The sequence below is a fragment of the Phymastichus coffea genome, unplaced genomic scaffold (assembly GCF_024137745.1).
Source record: "Phymastichus coffea isolate CEN01 unplaced genomic scaffold, Cenicafe_Pcof_1.1 PCOF00031, whole genome shotgun sequence".
NCBI lineage: Eukaryota > Metazoa > Arthropoda > Insecta > Hymenoptera > Eulophidae > Phymastichus > Phymastichus coffea.
This window is the reverse complement of record NW_026706842.1, coordinates 97220-120469: the sequence shown is the minus strand read 5'-3', so window position 1 is coordinate 120469 and position 23250 is coordinate 97220. Positions and strand designations below refer to the sequence as shown.

The following is a 23250-nucleotide window of genomic DNA, read 5'->3' as shown; positions in this document are numbered from 1 at the left end:
TGGAAACACGTAAATTGCTCGGCTCTTGCGAGCTGGCTTATTCTGAAAATACAGATTAAGCAAAGCTGCGCCATGCGACTTTAGAGTTCCCGATGCATCTATCCGATTATTGTTCAGCGTCTTCACTTTTACTACTCTACGCGGTGTGGATATTTTTTCCTACGTGCGACTGTTGGTTTTTCGAAATAGTTTCGAGAGTGAACCTGTAAAAACAGAAGAGCCGTTCTTCCTTACGCGAGGAAAGCAAGAGAGTAAGAGAGAGAGAGAGGAGAAAAGGCAACAGCAAAATTCACACCCGGAAGGTGCATAGCAATTGAACAACGGCGAGAAAAGTGAGGAAGAGAGAGAAAAGAGGCCATCAGCTAGGTCGGCAACGTGTACAGCAGCGCACGCGCCATTTCATAACTCGCGGAGCAGCAATCCGAGGCCGAGAAAGGAGTAACGACTCGACGAGTTTCCGTCTTTTCAAATCGTCCCCCGTCTCTCGCAATCTTTTTGCTAACGACGCTGCCGCTACATGGAAATTCCGGTAGGACGTACTAGAGCCGCAAGGATAAAAAAAAAAACAAATAAAGCGAACGCGAAGGATTCTCGCATGCGCGCTGATTCGTCAGCTCCAACCTCTTCGTCATTAATCAAATGGTTACACGCTTCGTTAGCGCGGCTCTAATCGTCGCTTGTTCTGCCGTTCCTACTTAGTCATCGTTATTCGCAGCCTCAATTTAATTTCGACGTTTGCCAGATCGACGCATCGTAGGCCGTCCTCGCGCGGCTCTAAGGCCACCCAGCAGAGTGGATTTCGAGATTGATTACAAATTTGATCGCGGAGTAGACTCGCACGGGCTGCTCGTCGATTCGGAACGTAGATCACGAGAGTGCGACGATCGCGCGGTCCAGTAAACTGCGCGTCGCGTCGCGTCGCGTGCGAGAGCGAAAGGCAAAGTGTTACAGAACAGGCGAAGGGATATAAGAAGAGGCGAGTAGCCGTTTGTCCGTGATGCGCACGCGTGCCCGTCGCGCCAACGGCCTCGTCAAAGGGCTCGACGTAGATGCGCGAGCGGGACACGCGTGAAAGAGCCGGAAGCGAGCTAATCGGCCGAATGCACAGCGGACGCTGGCGAGGACGCATCTGCATCGGGCGTGAAAAATAGACGCCGCGGACTCTCGCGACTGCCTTTGATCGAGACACACACGCGCGCGCGCATAGATGGTCAAGGCGCGAGACGCATCGCCCCTCCTTCATGATCGACCTGACCGAGCGCGCCAGAATTCCATTATGAGAGCATGTTTCCCTGCGTCTTTTCTCTTTTTTTCTCTATCTTGCGACGGCCTATCTGTGTGTGTGTCCATGAAAGTTTTATTTTTAGATATAGATTATTTGCTTGCCTCCTGATGTGCACATACTCTTTCTTTTATCGATGGCTATAGGTTGGATGTTCATTTAGATGAGATATTTTATGTATTTATTTATTACTTTTTCTTGCATAGAACTAGCACCATACCCTAGCCTTGCGAGCTAAATATGTATTTGCCATGATTCGTTGAACGCAAACAGAAACGGATGACCGTTGCGACGTAACGATGCTTGTATAGCGAAGCGCAGTCGTAAACAAACGCACGTGCAAGCCGTCAAAACAAACCAGAATGCAGACGAGTCTTCGGCGTCGGTCACTGAAATCGTCGCCGCGATTACGGACTTGTCCAACTGAATCGTCCAATTCGAGCTATTTCGTCTACGCGCGGATAATCGAGCTTTTTCTTTCCCTTTCGAAAGTTGATCGAAACTACGATTTCAAGTCCACAAGTCCACAGGCGCGGTGCAGGGGAGAAGCTGAAATCGCAGCGATACAACCATTTTTCTCCGGAGAGTGAATCACGCGCGGCACGTACGCTCGCACTTTTTCATGTCGCAGCTGACCACCACTCATCGATTCCACAGAGAGCGCCAACCTTTTGTTTTTTTGTTTTTCTTTTATTTCAAAAACACACCTAGCGCGTCCACCGATCTTTAGCGCGCGTCACATGGTCGCCGCGGCGTCGCTTTGAATAATTCAAAACGTTCAGAGAGATAGTTGAAAAAAGCCGGTAGTTTCAAATACATCAGCGTTGGCGAGCATCAGCCTCGGGACGATTGCACGCGAGCATCCCGCGGCGAGCGATTTCAGCTATTCGGTAGCCTCGACCGTTTTGCCGGCCGCGTCGAGCTGCTCCGAAACAAACGCGCAGATCGACGCCGATGAAGTTCTCCTCTCGCTTTAGGCCGACCATTGTTCCCGAGCTCCGCGGCTTTCTTTTCCAGGGACGCAATTTGTTCAAATCCCGCTTCTCCTCGCTCGCTTTTTTTTTTCTTCTTTTCCTCTCGAATCGGTCTTTTGTTTCTCCGCGTTGCGACCGTTTTCTTTCTCTCTCTCTCTCTCCCTCTCTGCGCAATGCGTACGATTAGATTCTGGGAGCCGTGGCCTTTGTTTGCGTAAACACGATGATTTGTTTTCGGAACAAGACCTGATGCTCTGATGGGGAAAAGAGTATTTTCAGAAACTGGTTTTGTTTTCCGCCTCGAACGATCAATCACGGAGTGTATCTCGAACGCTCGTAGAAATATGCGTATCTCCGATGAGGTAATGAAGGAAGCGAGGGGCTTGGCAAATAATCATTATGGGAGTATAATCATTTGATTTCCTTGAGAAGAGTTCCGCGCGCGCCAGCCGTATCTTTAAATATGGTTATCGACTCGGTCTGAAATATTTCTGTACTTCTCGCTACTGTTCGAATCGGTCAGTTGGTTTTCGAATGAACGGTCATTGTGAATCGATTGCGGTAATTGTCGAATGCACCTCTTTATCATAGCTTACTCCTGACTCGAGTCTGCGATCTACGACAAGTTCATCGACCTACGATCGTCGTCATCATTGGATCGACAGCAACGCGGTGCCTTGATCTTTTCGCTTCACGGAGAACGCGCACCGATTCCGCGCGAGTGCACCCGAACCATATGGGAAGGACGGGTTTGAAGCTCAGCGCGCGCGTAAATTCGCAAAAATTAGACGCGCGCGTGGCCGAGCCAACAGTGCAGAACCGAAATCGACTCTGGACCCATAAAGCAGCTTTGAACTTGGCAAATACTCTCTCGGCCGTGGAATCCACGGTCGACCGACCCGAGCCTGCAGACCGATCTTCCGCCGGAAAAGCCCGGGAACACAGAAAAGCGCGCGCCCGCCGACGATAGCCGTGGACAAGAGTTGCCGCTGAAAATAACGCGCTGGTCGGCATGCGAGCAGGCGCGGCGCGCGGTCGGCCACTGGATACGGCCGGGGCAGCTTTGCGCACCGGAAGCGCGCTCGACTACTGGACGTACACTGGCTGCAGAAACGCGTCGTTTCGCAAATTGCACGAATTGCGCGACGGGGAAAACAATGACACCGGAGGGCTTACCAAGTAGGCGCGTGAGAGCGGAAGCTCGCCCGCGTATGCGTCACTCGAGATACGCCAATTCGGCACTGGCGGGGGCAAGCTAATTGTCTTACCCGCGAGACTCCGTCGTACGCGTACGTACGAGTCCAGTGGATCGACTGTCTCGGTGTGCATACAAGAGAGCAGCGGTTGCGCAAGGCCGCGCGCCTCGTGCGATTAGCAGCTGGGTGCTAAAGGTAGGCGAAGGAAACTGGCACTCGCTCCAGTTGGGTTAGACGACTTTAATTGCACAGCGCTCGGACTTTCAGGAAGTCGAGCAAGCCCCAATCTCTTAATTCCAGAGATCTTTTCGTCCGAGTCTCGCGCGTTCCCGTAACGTTCCTCTATTATTTTCTCGCGGAGCAGCTTACGTTTCGTGACCCGTCGCTGGAGCGACGCATTCGACGCTCGACAGCATTGCGCGCCAAGTAAAAACCAATCGACAGTCGAGCGCGAGCTCTTTATTTATTTATTTATTTATGCTATTTTTCCACGGAGAGTTTCGGCCATCGATCTTCTCTAACGAAAGAAAGAACCAAATAAATAAGCGATAGACGTAGTGGATATGCGATCCGTCGATCAAAGTTTCGGGAGCTCGCACGCGGACGTCGCGCCTGGCCAAATGACAATTCAATCGGCACAGAGGCTCGAAGAAAAATCTCAGCCGCGCGTACGCGCTGCTGGAATGACTGGAGAAAAAAAAGTTATCTAATCGCGCGCGCGCGACCAAGAGGTTTTAGCCGCACGGATAGGAGGGTCCGACCGCGCATCATCGGCTCGTCTCACGCGGTTTCACGAGACGCTCGTGTCGTCGAGAAAGTTACCGACGACGCCCAGGGATTTGTGCCTTACAATGGGACGACGGCGCTCCTAGCTTTGACCTGCTTCGATGTTTGCACCGAAGAGTGGTTAGGCTGCGAATTGGATTGACAGTGCACAGAGCGCGCGTAAGACAGCAGCCTATATAAGTATTGACGTTTTACGGAATAAAGGGAATGATAATAATGGAACGTGACCCCTATAGTAGCCTTTGTATTCGACATAATTGATTTTTCGTAAGCCCAGAACTTCTCATTGGAAAGAAGCGATGAAAATTTACATTATCTCGCGTGTATACATCGATTCTTGTACAACAGGTCGCTATGAACGAAGAGCTTGATCTGCTCTCAAACTGTATTCAGGTGCTGAAACCTCGGTGGAATTATTAAAAAAAAAAAAAAAGAAAACACAGGATATGCCGCGTGCCACGGTTATAGGCAGTGGTAGTGTCACAGCTATATGCTAGCAGGTGTCCAAGCAACTTTCTTGGAGACAAAAAACAACAACTTGCGGATAGTCCGGTTTTCCGGGTTGACTAAAAACCGCGAGAAAGTGAGGGGACAGTAACGCGAGAGGACTGCTTGGTGCATATGTAAGGGCCTCGCACTGAACATTACACGCTGAATTCATTATACAGCCAGTCAGGATACCTAAGCGCGCGTGCTCTCGCGCGGAATTCGAAAGTATACATCCGCGGAATATTTGGCGCGCTACCAACAAAGACAATCGCCGATTGCGTTCTGTCCGCCTGTCTGGGTCAGGCACTTGTATTATGTCGACCCACTCACCGTTCCGCGTTAATGTTGATTATGCATTTTACACTCGCTGGAGGGGTCGAGAATTAACAATCGCCACTGCCGCTTTATTCGCCCAATTTTCCAATTGACGCCCACTTGAAGCGCGCAGGGACGCTAGAACGCGTGCTCTGCGATTTCATTCGAGTCGCAGTCTCTTTTTTCCTTTTGCCGGCGAGAATCACGACAAGCGTGCAATTATTACCATTATTGGATGAAAATATCATTATTAATCGGTCTGTCCTGCAGTGTGTGTCCAACTGGAATAACGTAATTACATATTGTCATGCTACGGAAGGCCTTGCGTTTATTGTTACAAATGAGAAAGCTTTATGCAGCTCATGCTGATTATGAACGTGCAATGGATAGTAATGCAGACCACGGCGTATGAAAGAACGGCAACGTTGTGTGTCGGTCGAATCGCAAGCGCGCATAAATCTCGAACGTCCACTTGCGCCGCGGTTACGCATACACGGACGAAAAGAAAGCGGCAATGGCTGACGACAAGCCCGAAGGGAGGATCTGAGAATCCGTCGACCATCGGTCGCGAATGGGAAGGGGGAGAACGTTGACTCGTTTCACGCATGTATTATGAGTTAGCCGGCAGGAACCACCTAATTTTCGTGAGCGGAAAGGACGATGAGCGAACGTTTAATTAAACCACGACTATTGGGGTCGCCGCGCTGTGCGCGACAAGTGTGGGAGGTGGGAATTAATGTTACGAGAAGCCTGGGAAAAAAAGGCATACGCCAAGTACGTAATGTGAAAGTGATGTTGATGGATTTATCAAGCTCCCGAGCGTTCCTACACTTTTAGAAGCTCTATACGTATATCATGCCTTTGCATCTTCGCGCATACGGTGGGCTAAACGTTCATAGAAATTTCGATTCATTGAGAATTCCTTCTCTCGGCGAATTCATCATTTGGAGCTTTTATACCAATCGCGAGGAAACTTGAAACTTTGTTGAGTAATGCATCATTAAAAATTGAACGCGCGCGGCGCGTGCACTTCGGGATCGATTACAAAATGACGAGGTGGCGAAATATCAAAACTGAAAAGACGATTACGCTTCGGATTTTTCGGAGAAAAAAGTTGCGTAAATCGCGGCAGCGTTTCAAGAGAAAACTCCTTTCATGTTACACTTTGAAGAGTAACGATAAGTGGCAAGCAATTGGAGAGGAAATTCGCGCGAGCAATAATAAAATTTGATGATCTATAAAGTTTGATATCTTAGAATATATCCCCTCGCCTATTACTAAGCTACGCAGATGAGCGCGTTCAACTCGTAAAACGCACGTCACTGTAGTTGCAATCAGCCGGCAAAAGTCGAACTCGGCGAGCGTTTCCCCAAAACGCCGAGAATAGCCGACCCAATAGTCCACTAAACGTCTCGGAAGCTCGTTTCAATAACAAAAACGTTTCAATTGGCGCCCGAGACAAAGCAGAAAACCAGCGGCGGCAAAACGAAAATCAGAGCGCGAACGTGAAATTGAAATATGTGCGGCGCGCGAATATTCGCTTTGGTATAAGTATAGCCGCTCCATTTGGCAGCTGACACGCAAAAGTGCCTGCGATTCGCCGACTTATTTTTTATTTCCGGGACGCCGCCGTCGCTGCCGCCGCTGCGACGAGAGTTTATAAGCTTTTCAATCGATATACACGCCTCGCGGGGTCAAATCAGTTCAGACTGTGCCACGACGCTGAAGAATGCAACTTTATTCCGATGTGCCGTTCAATCCGAGCTCGTCGTTTGCGCCCTGCAATGCTAAATCGACTCGGTGGAAACGACGTAGACGCCCGTGCAATTAGCCAACGCGCAGGGACCTTTTAAACTCGGATAAATTCGCGTACCGACGAACCGAAGCGGAGATGAGCAAAACGACCGAGGAACATTGCTAAGCACGCCCCCGTGTAGCTCGTTCGCGAGAGCCGGAATTAAGCATTAAACGAAAGTAATTCTCCCGCACGAGCAGCGCGTTTACTCCGCGTTGAAGCTTCATCGCGAAATAGCGAAATCGATAACTCGCGGCGGAACTCGCGCGGGAGTTGCCCGAACGAAGAGACCAGATCTTATCCAATATCTGCGCCTCGCGCGATTACATCCATCGCTTCCTTTAATTAGAAAACTTACGATCGAGCGCTTAGCCTTTGATCGCAGCATCCAAGCGAAACTTGGTTTCCGCTCGCCGAGCTCCAATTTTTCGATCCATATATAACGACAATTGAGAGGCCTCCGCGCGCGCTCGCATCGCAGAAGGTTTTCCATACGAAAGTATTCCTTTTTTTTTTTTGTATTTTCGTTGGAGGACAGAAGCTTGTCGGCTGCAATCAATGACTCGACGGTGGGCGCGAGGCCACACCAATCACACGCGCCATCGCACCTGTCCTACACTCGGCACTGAATCGGAAAAATTTACGAGCGTTTGCGGGCTTTAACGATGCTAGCTTGTGCTTACAGACTTTTGGAAGCGCGCGTTTAATTGGAAAAAGAAAAACAAGCTCGAAGTTGTCGAAAAGTTGGGGTGAACGATAGGAATCGTCAAGCGCTGCTTAGCGCATACTTGTCTCTAATTGTTCCGTCTGTCTGGCTTGTGGAATCCGAAAACTAGTTAATTGCAAGTGCAGCTGGCGCGCCAACAATTTTGTGCCTGAAAATTCCCCAGGCGGAGCCTTTTCTTTGCCACATTTCAGCTTTCTTGGTTTATTACGGTGCGGAGGGGAGGGGTTATGTAGTTTCAAGAGGCGCTTCCGGATTGTTTCAAAGCTCTAAAGTGGTGCGCTTTACAATGGCACTTGGATGTGCAGAACGATGCTCGGAGATTTTCAAGTGAGCTACTAGGAAATAATGTCTATTAGTTTGTCATTAGAGCCTGTAATCGCGGCAGACTTGAATTTACCTTTGGAATTGAAATTGAACATGACTGGTCGGAGCCTCGGGGTTAATACGGAAGAAAGACCGATATTTGCCCAAAAACCGTGCTTCTCCGCTGTAGAGCAAAACATATATTTCATTTCGGCTCGTAAAACGCAAAAGCTCTTTCTCATCTGTAGCCAGCATGAGCGTTATTCGATCGTGGGAAATCTATAAGTTTCTAGTCATTTCATAATTCATCCGCATCCTCCCGCGATACTTTCTTCCTACCCGTCTGGCAGATATACTCTGAAAAAAAACTTGAGTTCCCCGATATAAAATACCATTATAATTTATCACCGAGAAAGCGCCAATAGCGCTTAAATATTCTGTTAAACCGTAAATTGAAACCTGCCAATTTTCTCAGCTTGATCTCGCGAAACTTTCTCGTTATCCAATCCTCGATTACGGCACGAGTGCGTCACGCGAAAAAGAAGAAGGCTCACAATAGGGACAAACGCGACGCGCAACGAAACCCATTTTCCCAGAAAATCTGAGAGAGAATTGGTAATCGCGACGCGAAAGCGAGATTGCGTTCTAATAACAACGGCGCGCTCGCCTCGCTTTTTTCTTCTATTCCATCGCGAAAGTTCGCGAAAACTCACGCGTACGCAATGGATTATATCGACTGCCATGCAGCAGCAACGGCAGCGGCGAAATGCCGTCGCCGCCTAACGGTACTATTAGTAGTCCAGTGACTTAGAGAGTCGCTCCATCGACGACCCCCTTTTCCTCGATCAGCCGTACAACCAGTCGATCTCTCTCTCTCGGATATTTTCTTTCACGACGACTCGTTTCATTCCTCGATCGCTAACAAGGTCTTTGACTTGGTGCTTTTCGGTAAATATTCGTCGCAATGCCACGCGATGCTGCATTTTTCGCGAATCCTGTGCAGTGGAGATAATTGGAGAGCATTGCGAATTGCTGCCTAACAAAAGCGGATAGATTTTAACGGAAGTATTTGCAATAAATCGGCTTTATCGAAACGGCGCGAAGCTATAGTTCATTATCGATTCCGCTCGCATACAACCTATTTTCTGTTGTTTCGAGAATCAAAGTACGGTTGAAATATCAGCGTCATATCCGGGGGAGTGGAATCTCAGATGAAGCTCAACCACTCGTGCTTCGAGAGTCGAGGCTTCATATCGATTTTCCGATAGTAGCCGCTTTTAAGAAAACTCGACGGGGCGATGCCGCGTGCATTCCATTGGACGATCTATTTCCTGTTTTACATCGTTCATTCGTCACTTGTCACGGCAAAATACACTCCGTGCACACTTATCAAGGAGAACATTGCCGAACTATCGGTATCCAATGTCCGACGTTGCCTTTCCACCGTCGAATCGAAAACGTAGCTAAATAAATAAACGTTTATATAGACCATCCGCAAAAACAAGTTTCCCTAGAAGCTGTAAATCCTTGACGTGCGGTATCGTTCGAAAGTGACTGTACATCCCAGAGCGTGAAATCCATTACGTCGCCGTACAATGAGCCTAAACGAAGCGATAAATACGAATTAATAATCAACGCTGACAGGCAGGCAGCGAGAGGCTCGAAGGCTCTTATGCAAAAGAAGACGCGCGTCGCACATATGAAACCGCAGCAAATCCCATGTACATGTTTCTTTCTCTTTCACTCGCCGAGACACGTTATATTACGCGAGTCCAGTTACGGCTCCAGCCGGCAGAAAGAGAGAGAGAGAGAGAGAGAGAGAGAGAGAGAAGAAAAGAATCGAAAAGGCACACACGCGCGCGCGAGCCCGCGCGGACGGTTTCGCAGAAACGACGCGACGCGCAGCGATCGACGACCTCTCGAGACGTTTCCTCTCCGCGCGCGCGCGCGGTTGACTCTTCTCTCTTTCTCCGCTCCTCTCTCGCGAGATCTTTCGTTACGGAAATCGACCAAGTTCGCGAAGCTCGACCGGAGGAATTTTTATTCGCCTTCCGCGTTGACTCTCGCCAACGCGATCGTCGCTGCAGAGTAATTCCGATGTCGCCGAAACGCAAATTGCAAGCAGTCCAAGCGATTTGTCCTCAAAGTTGTTCTTTCGCAATGTTTTTGCGCAAGCTCGCCTCTCTTCGCGCGCGTTCATTCCCGGCTGATTAGAGGTGCGACCATCGCCAACTCGTTTGTGCGAAACAGTTCTCGATATAAATCCTACTTAAGCTCGTCAACTTTTTGTCTCTCACAGTCTAGTTTTTCGATTAAGACGGCGGATTCTAACGGACCGGCGACGATCGGCTTTTATTTTGGCGAGATTTTTTTCAATTTGTTTGGGTCGCGCGTGGATAAGCAGCGCAGTAGCGACTCGCCAATTAAAATGCTTTCGGATACGATTGGACACTCGTCCGCCAAATTAATTTCTAAATGGCCGGCTGGAGATGCTGCGAGTCGTGAAGTTGACGAGCGCGAGTACCGAATGGATATACGTGCGGTTGCCGATGGAATTAACTTCGGCATTAGTATCTACTTGAGTACCAATTATACGACCCACGTTATAAAAAAAAAAAAAGTACAAAGCCAAGGCTCGTTTGTCTCGTAGTGTTTCTAGCTCCATAAGACACTAGTTACCAAGCGTATGATTATATGAAAATCGCATGAAAAAAATGTATAATATGTATTTATATAGCACGTGCTTTCTAACCGCGGTGCGCGTAGTATATGCAACTTCGGCTCGCTCCATTGTTTTCTCCCCTCGCGCAATAATGTATACGAATTTTCAACGCAGATTGCCGCGGCGCGTAACAATTTTCGCGAAAGCTCTGAAAAAAGAAAGGAAAGGAGAAAGAGAGAGAGAAAAAAAGCCGCCAGCGTGATTAGATACTGTTATAATGGACGCGCGGCGGCGGCGCCGCGCATTATGAGTGGAGCAAGCCGCGTACTCGCGTCGGTGTAACGCGCGCACGGCGAGACATCGGCGAGCAAATTAATTAATTACTACGCTTGTGAGCGACTCGATTCGACGCGCGCGAAAGCCAATGTAGTTTTTGGATTGCGGCCTTGCGAGTGGTGTCCTTGATCGTCCTCTGAAATTCAGCGGATTAATCGATCTTTCTCTCGTGTACGTATAAATATACGTCTATAGAAACAGTAGAAAGGGATACTGATGAAACCATTGCAGTGTCGAGAACAGAGGACGATTGCATCGCGGCGATTCTTTTGTGCCACTTGTCGCTTGGCGCGGAATGCAGTGTTTTATGGAGACTTCGTGTCGAAATTGCTATTGTAGGCATGAGAGAGAGAGAGAGAGAGAGAGAGAGAGAGAGAGAGAGGGAGAGGAGATGGGCTGCAGATAGACACTTTGCTCGAGCAGTTATGCCGCACTGCTCTATTCGTAATCGATTTCACTACTCGCGGCGATTCAATATTTTATTAGAGAGATACGCTGATACTATAGCCACTGTCGGCTGTTCTTACGGTACACACGTGGCATGCTATAAGAGTTTGTTTTTTCTTGCCAATCTTTCTATAGGTGCGATCGTGCATTCGAAAGCGCATAGACCTTCAAACTCCCCTTTTTTTCCGTGGGATTACGTCTTCCATGGAATCACGTCTTATTATCAGTGTAAGCGCGTCGAGCGCAAATATATCGTTCCGTTACAACATATCGATCATTGCAGAGTAGACGGTCGCGTGAACGGCTGCGCCCACGGTGGGCTTCGGAGATTTGACGGTGTAATCGCAATGCGCGTCCCACTTTTCTTCAGAACGAGCGTCAAAGCCGGATGAATGAAATGCCCAGGGCGAGAGCAGTGACAAATTGGCCGACGCGCCAGGGCCAACGAAATCGTCCCACCGAGAAAGTACACGAGGATGTGATTTCGGGGCATGCCCCGAAAACAAAGAAAAAACGTGGAAGTAAGCCAGCGCGCGTGCACGCGCCCGTGAATCAACAGCGCTTTTTTCTCGGTCGCGCTCGGGCTACTCTCGCGCGAGCGAAAGATATCGGCGCGTCGCCGCTAAGGAGGTCGAAGAAACGCAGCCTCCTCTCTCGCGCTGCAACGGAGACGAGGTTAAAGCGTCTCTGGCGAGGCGCGCGGAGAGCGTAGCGCGAGCACGTGGGCCGCCGCCGCCGCCGCCGCTCCGCAACGGTATCTCTTGCCGGAGCGAGAGAAAGAGGGACTGCCGTGTACACTCTCGCGTCGCATCCTTCTCCCTCGCTCCGCGGACAGGTGTAAACGCTTTTTCCTTTCCAAATCGGCTTTTCCTACCGTACGAATTCCTTCGTACGCGTGTGTGGCATTTACGACTCTTTTATGTTTAGCGCTTTATTATTTTTTGTTTTCTTGCCCTTCTTTCGGCGACGCGTCGGATGCAAAGCAGGAGATAGCCTGACGTCAGGATGTTTTAATCGGACACAAGATCAACCGTAACAATCTCGTGCGCGAGTCGAGTTGGAAAGAAGCGAGCCTGTAATGACTCGGAGTGAAATTACTCAGTTTCACTTTTGACAGCTTGAGACGCAAAAAAGATCGGCGGGGAGTAAACCTCTTTTTCCACGAGAGTACACTTCGACAACGCAATTTATTTGGCGTACATAGAAAAACTGTAGAAAGTCGTTCTGTAGACAAAAGAATCAATTGTCTGCGGAAAAAGTCCAAGGAAGATCAAAGCGCTCGTCTGGCGGTTTTACCGGCAAGCAAATCGTCGACCGCGCATCTCTTCGTATTGACTCTCTCGCGAGATAGGTATTATGTTTGCTGTGTGTGCTGCGACGCGGAACGCTTTACAGCATCGTACCGCGGGTGACGTCCCTCTTTCTTACTTCACGAAATTAGTTTCCCCGGCCTTGAAGACTATACTAGCGTAACGGTTTTAGAAAGAAAAAGACACTCTGGACTTTCGTCGTGGGAGCTTGCGGTAACAATGGCGATCCTGGAAAACGAACATTCTCAAATCGCGAAATCTTCGAGTCGAGCCCATCTCGCTGCGGTGCGAGCAAGCACAGGGCAATCGACAGCGATCGAAATTCGCACGAACGGGAGCGAGAGCGCAAAGTCAGTGTCGGGTCCCGCCGAAAATAATTCCGAGTGCGCGGGGAATCAGGTCGTCCGAATCCACAAGTCGTCGTCGCTATACGTACTGTACTTGGTGGACCAGCAGCTGCCGCAAATGAGACCGACTTTGCCACCCATCGTCGTCCGTTGATCCTTGCGTCGGTGCGCGTGCGGCCTCGTCGCTCGTCGGACGGGCGTCCCGCTAGTCGCTGGCGCGCAGAGCTTGCCGACAGCCCGATCGGCCAGCGGAGCGTGCTCGCAGCAGACGACCAGCCATAACGGCGGCGCGTTCCCTCGGGTCCCGCGATTGCGCGCGACGGGCGCGCGGCGCACGTGCTTCACTCGCGCACAGCAGCGATCGGCCTCGCGCCTTGCGCCGACGTGGTCCGTCGCCGCGGCGGCAGACTGCAGACGACCCGGCGGTGCAGAAGGAGAGCGGCGCATGCACGAGCGGCGAGAGCCACCGGGTGACTGGCGCGCCTCTCTTTCTCTTCTCCGTGACGCCGTGCTCGCGCGCGCTCGCTCTCTCGCTCTCTCTCTCTCTCTCTCTCTCTCGCTCGCTCGCTCGGTCCGCGTGCACTGTCGCCCCGCAGACGTTGGCGACGTTGCCAGCTCCGCAGGCGCGCGCCAGCCCGCTGGCGCTCCTCGAGAGGCAAAGGCTGCGTTTTTTTCTCGTCCCCCTCTATCCCTTTCAGCGCTTTGCCGAGCGGCGATATCGAGCTTGTGCGCGCGCGCGCGCGCGCTCGTTAGCTGCACCGATTCGCACCCTGCTCGTCGAACGGTCACGTGCGCGCTCGTGGAAGGGCGCCGCGACTTCGCGACGAGCCTATTTCATCCAGCTCGCGCTCGGCTCCTTTCCCTCCTCTCCCGATTCGCGCGGGGATCCCTCGGCGCGAGCGACTTCTCGCTCGCAACTCGCTCGAGAGAGCTTTTGTTAATCGCAATCGAAGGTATTCCAGTTCTCCGCCACTGCGCTTGGCACTATCGTTCTTTGGTATCGGTGCTCGGCGTCCCCCGTTCACATTCAAATTCCTTGGGAAATATCTGTCTGCGCGGACGTACATTTTTCCCGGCGGCTCCAAAGGTTATTCATCTCGGCGTGCTCTTTGTCACCGTGGAGACAGCTTTTTTATTAAACTTGCTATTTTCGTTTTCTAGGTTGAAAGGTGAAAGGTTATTTCGGTTAGTTTGGTTGCTAACTGGACGTTCCCTTAACTGCAAGTGACTTTATTCAATTTCCTTCGTTCGCGTTCTTCGTCATCCGAGTGCTTCGATCCTCGCTATTATTCATCGCGATCTTTGCATAATTAACAAGGCGCAGCGTGCGCCAAGGTGAAATAGGTCGTTCGCTGTTAGCGGTGATTGTATTAACTGATTGATAGGCTTATCTTGGCCCTGAAAGCGGCTTTCGTCGTACTCGGTGGACAGCCAACGAATGCTGCGCTCGGCAGCCTAACTTCGGTTCGTCATTCCCGAGCGAATCGTAAGTCGTTTACGAGTTCTGTGCTGCAAGACCACAAGCTCGATCGAACAAACTCACAGCGAATTGCCGCCGCTCGACCCGGGCAAGTCGAGTGACTCTCCGTCGCCGTCGATCAATCGCACCGGAGCATCAAAGTAGCAGACGCTATACCGGCGCAGCCGTGACGATCAAACGTCCTTTCCCATCCCGACTGATTTGCGCGCGAGCGTCGATTGGCTTATACGCGAGCCGACGCGGGCAGTAAGGAAGTCGATTCGCGTAGCAGCGTGCAGCGTCGACGAATGCCTGTTTGGCTTTCGCGATCGATTAACGCACTCCGGATCGGCCCGCCGGTGTCCGCGTTGCCATTACAGATATCCTCGACTTTCTCTTTCGCAGCAGGCTCGCTTCGCGAAACTGTAGGTGTCGCGCGGCTGGACCGGTCCTGACTGCACACTCCGAGTCGTAACCGGGCAGAAGCAGCGTCGTATTCCGCCGCGCCAAGGGAAGTGGCGTGCGCGTGCTGGCAACAGCTGTCCTTCCGGCAAAGTGTCGATGCTCTTTGCGCGGCGCGACGGGCTGGCGATCGAAGCGGTTCGCCGCACGTCGGCGACCTAGTATCCGCTGCTGCCGTGCACGCGTACGCGCGCGGCCCGGGAGATGGTCTGCGAGCGTGTCCGTCTGCGTCTGGATGCGCCTGCGCCCGCTGTGCCGTTGAACTCGCGTAAAAATTCATTTCGCGGCTATAATGAAAGTGTGCGCGCGCGAGAGAGAGAGAGAGATAGCGAACAGAAGGGATGCACGCGCAATTACCATTTCTTTTAGTTCCATAAATATTCAATCGCTCGCTCTACACCGCGTAATGCCAATGAATTCGCAGCTTTAGAGCGATGTGGATTATCAAGTCGCGCGCGCTATACGTCCGCTTTTTTTCTTCTCGACGAGTTGATTAAAATGTTACGCAAGCTGACGCTAGTTATTGGCGTGGATACCGGCGATGTAAGCAAGTAGGCGACATCTATTATTTAATGTTCCTCGGAAAAGGTTATATCTGCGGTCTAACGTGCGGGCGCACCGCGCGCGAAGCGAAATACGACTATTATTTGATTGCAAGAGCTCGCTGAGTAATTTTCCAGATCATTCTGCAAAGTTATTTGCGGTATAGAATGAATAATCCATTGGTTCTCGGTGAATAACTAGATTTATCGCGACACAGTTTCGTCAAACCAAAAGTCGATCGGCTCTTCCTTCGCTATTTTCGCGTCCGCGATTAATCCTATTTGCGGTATCGAGATTACGAAAGATAACCGGGCCGCATCTGCGCGTATCTGTGTTCCAAATGACGCTCGTGTAATTTGGCGCGACAAGCGCTCGCGGCCGTTAAAACGGAGCCGCCGGGTCTGAGCGTTTTTCCTCGCGGCACGGAGGCTCTAATATGCAGCTCTCGGGAGGTAAACGAACACGCAGCGACGCGGAAAAAACGGTCGAGCGAGCCACTCGTGGGCGAGAACTGGTTTTCGCGATAGTAAACACGTACCGATGCATCTCGCCCCGGACTGCCCGTGAGACGCTATAATGTCATAATACCGGATCCCGCGTATCTTCTTTCGGCAGGGGAAACTAGGTATTTCGAGCGAGAGATGGGCGGTCTCGATCAAGAACCGGAGAAAGATGATAAAGCCGACGTGTTTGCTGAGCATGTCGCGTGATAACGCGCCCAACACATTTTCTTTCTCTTCTCTTTCGTTTTACGAGTGCGCGCACGTGTGCCTTGCGGTACCGCGCAATGCCTTCAGGCACAAGACGATAGTGTTACGTTGCGCCCGTCTCCTCTTTGATGACTTCTCGTTGTTTTTCGTTAGGATGTCGTTTTGGATGTGCGATTGATCAATTGTGCAAATGAGGCTTCTTGTGCAGTGAAAGCAATGAGCAACATAAGGAAAATAAAATATAACGTGGTTTTTTTCCATTAGAAAATTTTCGTTTATGTATTGTCTTACAATACAGTCACAGGGTTTTTTTCATACATGTTTTTTCTTTTTCGTGTTTAAGTACTAATCTGAAATTTTTTATATAAACGTATATTCACAGTTGAAAGGTCGAGAAACAAAATTTTCATGCGCCAATATTTGTTAGACGAGGGTTGCTATTTTTCGAATAGGTTACCGATTACTTCTGATAAACTATTCATTTTTTAAATGGCGCATTAAAATTTATGCTCTCAACAAAAAATTTTTTATGTAGTATCATCGTAGCCTCCGAATCGCGAGACTAAACGAAAAGAATAATTGCGTTTAAATTAAGTAACAAATTAATACTGTTTTCTATGTACAATATAAAAAAAATTATTTTTGCAGTACGAGCAATGCATCAAGTACAGAATCTTGTTTATATCTTCATACAGTTTTGTTCGACAGTGTTAAGATAAGAAATAAGAGAGGACGCAAAGTGCAAGAAAGTACGTATTGTCTAGTCTAGTTTAGAGTGCATTAAATTAGGAACTGATACTACTATACAATCTCTACATGTCAAACTGTACAAAAAGCAAATTTAATCATTGCAAAACTATTTCGGTACAACATCATTCCAACAAACTTCCATAAACGATAACTCGATAAATTTTATATCCTCGTTTCAGTTCTAACATAGGTATATTTCTATAAGTCTCCTCTACTCGTATACTTTTCTTTTATAAATTTAAATATAAAATAACTGCTTTCTTACCAATGTTACACATAATCATAAGTACAATAACAGCATCTCATGAAATGTTGAATACACATAATTTGTGTCTTCAAACTTTCCATTCTAATAAATGCTTTTATAAATCGATTTTGTCCACAGAACGATTCAGTAACAGTCAAGGCACAAAACCATTGAACCGCCAAGGAGAAATCGCACTACGCTTTTCGGCTTTTCAAATGTCTAAACCATCTGACGGTTATTGCGCGTGGTTTTCCATTATCAGTACGATTAAATAAAGTAGACGGGGATTCAATTGTTATCGCTTTGCCGCGTGTCAGTCAGTTTAAAATTCTTCAAGGTGGTGCGTGTAGTAACCGCGCTCGCCTCACCGGAAAAGAGCTTTATTGCTTCCGCTTGCATCTTGATGTAATCAGTCGTCGTTAGGCAAAAGTAAACACAGAAAAAATCTGTTCTCGTGTAATTATAATTATTGGCTTGCTGGCGCTTTTTATAACTGTTTGTAATAAGCAAGGCATGATTTTAATTTGCTGTAACTAATAGAACTAACTGGTTTTTTTTTGTTGTACAAGTGGGATAACTATTGTGAGATTTTCTCTGTCAATAATTTCATCTATTAAATACAGTTACGAGAGAAATCTCGTAGATTTACGCTTCACGCACACATACGATCACACCAATATACGATACTCAGATCATCATCGTCTTTCCAACTCGCAACACTGTTTTCTTTTGTTTATTTTATTTATGTCGGCAATTGTTATAAATGAACAGATACAGAAAAAGCGATAAAGAGGAGTAACAACTACGGGATATTAAATTTAGGAAGGAATAGAATGAGAGACATTATTCAAGATATTGTATATAAAATAACAGACTCGTTGCAAGTTGGAAAATACGCGTTATCTGTAATAACAAAAAAGATAAAACAGAAACGTTTATAGCCTTGTTAGTAGATTGGTCGTATTAATCGCCGTAAACAAATCATCAAATGACGAACTGGTACAGAAGGTTGTTTGTGCGCGAGATTATATGACGAGTCGTACAACAGTTTTTTTCATAACCACACAGCACTTTAATTTAAATTGTAAACTAAACGAATGAAAAATTAAATCAATTTCTAGGACCTAATAAATGTTAGTATATCAAAAAATTAATTATACACATTTAATATTCGTGCTTGGACGAGTATTATATTGCTTTCCGCGTACATAAGTATCAATAGAATACGTTTCAATGAGATAACGAACGTCTCATTACTGCTTAATTATTTACAAACAATGATCACACGTCCGCACACATGCGTGCACAAAAACTGTTCGAGAGTACGTACTAACTAGAAGAAGAGAAGAATAAAGGCAACGAAAGCTCCGATTCGCTGGCAGGTACTTTGGTAGTGTCTCTCTTATAGCTGTGTGTCTTCTTGTGGGCGTCGAAAAACAAAAGCCAACCTTTGGCCCAGGAAGGAGGATCGAGAGGTGGGTAAGAAGAAGCAATGCCGCAGCAGCGCGGAATAGCGATATGCACAGTCGGAAAGACGTTGGACGTTCTTTGTATCTGGGCGTCTGCCGAATCTCTCACTTCCTGTACGCGAGGCCAGCACCAGTAGTAGCGCAGTGGTAGAGCCACTCACCTGGGCCATTGCTAGCGCGCGCGAGCTTGGCTTCCAGCGGCTGCGGCGGCGGCGGCGGCTGCTGCTGCTGCTGCGTCGTCGTCATCGTCTTTGCCCTGTGTGAAGCGCCTACGGCGCTCGCGCAGCCTGTAGCTGCTGCTGACGAAGCTGTTGCGAGTGATGCCACCGGCGGCGCCGCAGCTGTAGTAGCTGGCAACCCTCGCCCCGGCTGCTCCTGCAGCAAGCAGGCGCTCGACAGCAGATCCCACTGGCGCAGCTTCTCGCGATCCAGCTCGAAGCTGTTGCTGCTTGTCGCCGTTGCTGCCGCCACTGCCGTCGCTGCCGCTGCCGGGGCAGGGTTGCCTTCCGCTAAAAAATGCTCGGGCTTACGGTACGCCTCGTTCTCCGGGTCCCAGATGTAGCCGCCCGCACCTATGCGGTCCATAGCCAAGCTCTCGTAGGCGTCGTCCTCGTTGTCTTGCGCTCTCATCGCCGAGCCGTCCTTACCGTTGCCGTCGCTTGGCGCGATGGTGCCGTTGCTCATCGTCGTCTCGTCACTGCGCCGCTTTACCCTCGGCCTCTCCGCCGAGTTCGCCACGCTGTCGTTCACGTACGTCACTCCGCGAGTTATCTTCGTTCGGGCGCGACACGACTCGGTCGTCGGTGTGGTTCTTGGACTGCTCGACGGACTGTCGAGGTTGTCGAGCGACCTCGCGTGGCGCAGGCTCACCCTTCTGAGGCTCTCGCGCCACAGGCTATCTTGCTCCCAGGGATCCTCGCCTCCGAAAGCATTGTTCGACTCATTGGTCGCGTTTGCCGCGGGTTCGGAATTAACGATCGGCGGCTCCTGCTGCGGTCGAGCTTGCTGTGCGGCCACCACGGCTTGTTGTCTGTTTGCTCGATTTCTCTGTTCCACCAGAGTTTGGAGACCGGCGTCGTCGAGCAAACCTTCCAGCGACCTCGATCTCCTGTGAGAAGTGGTCGCAGTGCTGGCAAACTCGCCGCCCGACGCGTTGTCCGACTGAAGCTGCGTTTGGCTACCCGACTTGTCTCTCAACCCATGGGGGTATAGGTTTCGCGCGGCGAGGTCGTTCGGCGTGATCGGTGCAGGCTCGACAAATGGCTCGGTCGACTTGACCCTCCTCAACGTGTCCGCTTCGTAGAAATTTCTTCGGTCGACTAGTCCTGCCTTGTCCTCGGCCAGCAACTGGCACGTCGTTTTCCTCAACTCGGCGGCAATCTTTCTCGCTTCGTCGATGTCGTCCACCTGAATCTGCCTTGGCATTTGTCGAGCGATCGGATTAACCATTCTCCCGATGTCGTTGCGCTTGTTCAGGGCAGCAGTATCACCGCGCTGGTTGTTCAACTGCGGCAGTCGCGAGGTGTGTGCAATTATCGGCCTCGCGTGTTGATGATGATGCTCGGGACGAGTTTCGATCGATATTGTATTGGCCGCTGGGAGATCCGAGTAATAGTAAGGGGCGCCGCTCTGGTCGCTCTGAGGATTGGCACGTGCAACAGCAGACGTTGAAACTGGATACTGGCTGGAGTCTTGACTCGAGGATGATCGGTGATTGGGCGAGAGTGAGTAACGCGCGGAATCTTGACTGGCGGACCTCGAGTGATACTGTGGCTGCTGCTGCTGCGTTCGCTGCTCGATGTATGTACTCGTCGGCTGCTCCGTAGCGACGACCGGCGAATGCACTAGCGACGACTGAGCACTCGCTGGCCTCTGTGCCGAGTAGTTGGCTACCGAGGCGGTGCCAGAGACGAACGAGTAACTCGAGTCTCGACTGTGCGTGGCCACGGTATTGGCGAGCGGAGAAGACACGCTCTTCGGCATTCTATAACCGTGCTCGTGATGATGGTGAGCTATCTCGATATCGGATCTTGTAGTCGCGATCGCCGGCGAGAACCTGGATATATTTTCGTAGTGAGCGTCGCCGGTAAACGACTGCGAGTGCTGGTGATTTGCCGTCGGTGGTATCTCGCTCACTCGCATCGATGGCAAGCTGCTGGCGGAGCTTGTTTTACTCTTCGATCCGTACCGATACGGCTGATCGAGGGAAGTTCTACTCGACGTTGTTTCGTTGACCACCATTCCCGCAGCTTTATTCGTCTCGGCGTAGGCTGATTTTTGCAATTTGTCGGCGACGTTGAGCAAGTTTTCATTGAGCCCGTAGATGCTGTTGTAGCTGAGATCCTTGGCATACATCTCGACGTTGAACGCGTCTCGCGCTTGCAATTCTTCGAGATACTGATCCAAGTCGATGCTGGCACCGTCAAATCGACTACCAAGTGACTCTAACTCGTCCAAACTGTCGAGTACTTCGCACATGTCGTCGCTAACCGGGCGTCGTTTTAACTGCCTGACCGCTTGATCGTCGTGAGAGCGCAGCTCGACCGAGTCGCTGCTGTCCAGTGACATTCGACTGTCGTGGAAGCTCAGAGGTGAGCGACGTACTTCCACCTGAGCAGCAGGCTTGTTCCAAGTCTTCGGCGAATCGCGAGTCTGGGCGTCAGGCTTCTTTATTTCTAGTGAGTCGTGCATTTCCAACGAGTCTAGGTCGTCCAGTGGTGGTGGCGACGTGGGTATCGGTGGCGGAGAGACGAGCTCGCTGTCCGACGAGTCGTGTAACTCAGCTATGAGAGTTTGACTGGTGCCTAAGTAATACGATGCAGGCCTGAAAGTGTCGGACAAACTGAAGCGTGGGTGCCGCGGTGCATCAATCGAATCAAGATCTTTGGAAGATTCGTCGTCTGCATCCGAACTGTCGGACTTCAATGCAGTGAGGATATCGGGTAGGTCGCCTCGAGAGTTGAGCAGCGGTGGTTCTCCTGCAGCCTCGTTGTTGTTGTTGTTATTGTTGTTGGCAGTGGTACTCCTCATCAGTGCCTGACTGTTCTCTTCCTTGTCAGCCAGTTGACTGACTTCCATGTACACGGGCTCCATTTTATTGTCAGACACGCACACGAATTCATAGTGCTGATTCTCGAGGGTCGAGTAATCGGAATTTTCCGGCGCCAGGAGCGACCTTGTCAAACCATTCTGCGTCATTTCCACGTAAGAACTCTCCTCTCTCAAGCCGGCAAACAGACTTTCCATCATCTTAGGCATGGGTCTCTCGTCGGCGCTTGGGTCGAGAATGGACTTCCTCGGGGTCATTGGCAAGTAATGCTCCTCCACGTTCGGATCTTCGGTTCTCGTGGGACTGGCGTTGTCGCTATCGCCGGAGAGCCTATCTCCGTGGGTGACCAGTGACTCGGCAACGCTGAGCCTCGCGAAAGCTGGATTAACCGAGTCCTCGATGGACTTGTCGATGTTACTCTGGCTCTTGTCTTGTTCCTTGTATTTGGGCACGATGCGGGTGTCCTCGTCTCGATCGCTGCCTGTCTCATAGAGCAACGTTTCCGTGTCGCTGAAAACGGCGCGCTGCGCTGGCTTCGACTGCTGCTGCTTCTCTTGCTCCTGCCGATGCACCTGTTGCGACTTGCGCTCAAAGTCCGCCAACAGATCTTTCACCGACTTATTTCTGTCGGCCGAGGGCTTTACGATTTCATCCTCGAGCTCCTCCTTTTGCTCTTCGCTACTGGTCTTGCTACCTTTCGGGTCGCCCAGAGCGAACTCGCGAATCACGGTGGCCGTCGCCTTCCTCGGCGAGTCGGCAATGCGAGAGACATAGGCTTCGGGAGCGGGCTGAGGTAGAGAAACCTTTAAGGGCTCTTGCATGATCGTTGCTTCCTTCTCGGGACTTGGATTGCTGGTCTCGAACGATCTGATTCTACTCTGCACCAAATTCACTTGGTCGTTAGTTTTCGGTTCGTCTTTCGGTTCCTCTTGCTTGATGTATTGATAAGAGAACTCCTTGATAACTTTGCTCTCGTCGATGTTCTCCTCCCATTCCTCCTCCTCCTGCTCGTCGTCTTTCACCGAGTCCCATTGCACGTTTTTCTGTACCGGCCACGTTTCCCTAGGTATGTAGCCGGCCAGCGTGCTCAGCCTGCCGGCCTCGTTTCTCGTACTTGGATGATTCGTCGCGTACACTCCGGGAGTCTTCAAGATTCCCGAGGGTTTCTTCGGCGCTGTGCTTTTCGGCTGCGCTTGAATTGTTGGTTTGACTTCCATCTTGGAAGCAGGTCGTGGAAAGCTCATCTCCTCGTAACCGTGAGCTTCGAAATCGCTTCGCTGCTTGAGGATGCCTGCGGGCGGTAAGGTTGCTGCTGGAAGTGGCTCCTTCTCGAAACTCCGCGGACTCCTGCCCGTCGGTCTGCGCGTACGCTTCCGCCTCACATCACTCAGCTCTGGAAGATTCCGAGTTTTGGCAAACAGAGAGACATGTTTTTAGTTACACTTTAGTACTTTTCACATCATGTTCTTTGTCTTGTTTTCAAAGGTATACGTGCAGAGGGATAAATGAGACCTTGAGGTTTCCCTGTATCAATTTAATATAACGATAAAAAACAGATATGCAAACTGAATATTATTATTCAGTGGTGAGAC

The 23250-nt window shown here is 50.1% G+C and overlaps 1 protein-coding gene across 15 annotated transcripts in view; it reads right to left on the bottom strand.

The window, feature by feature from the left end:
* The window catches only part of LOC131663141 (uncharacterized), a 121347-nt gene that overhangs the window by 30911 nt on the left and 67186 nt on the right, over positions 1-23250 (bottom strand). For 7 of the 15 annotated variants that reach the window (XM_058933288.1, XM_058933286.1, XM_058933287.1 and 4 more), the window contains one exon: positions 16408-23051. The exons of the other annotated variants lie outside the window; for them this stretch is intronic. In XM_058933288.1, coding sequence (XP_058789271.1) covers positions 18715-23051 — 4337 coding nt within the window. In that variant the 3' untranslated portion in view covers positions 16408-18714. Of the gene's footprint in view, positions 1-16407; positions 23052-23250 lie in introns of those variants that run through there. 15 annotated transcript variants of the gene reach the window in all.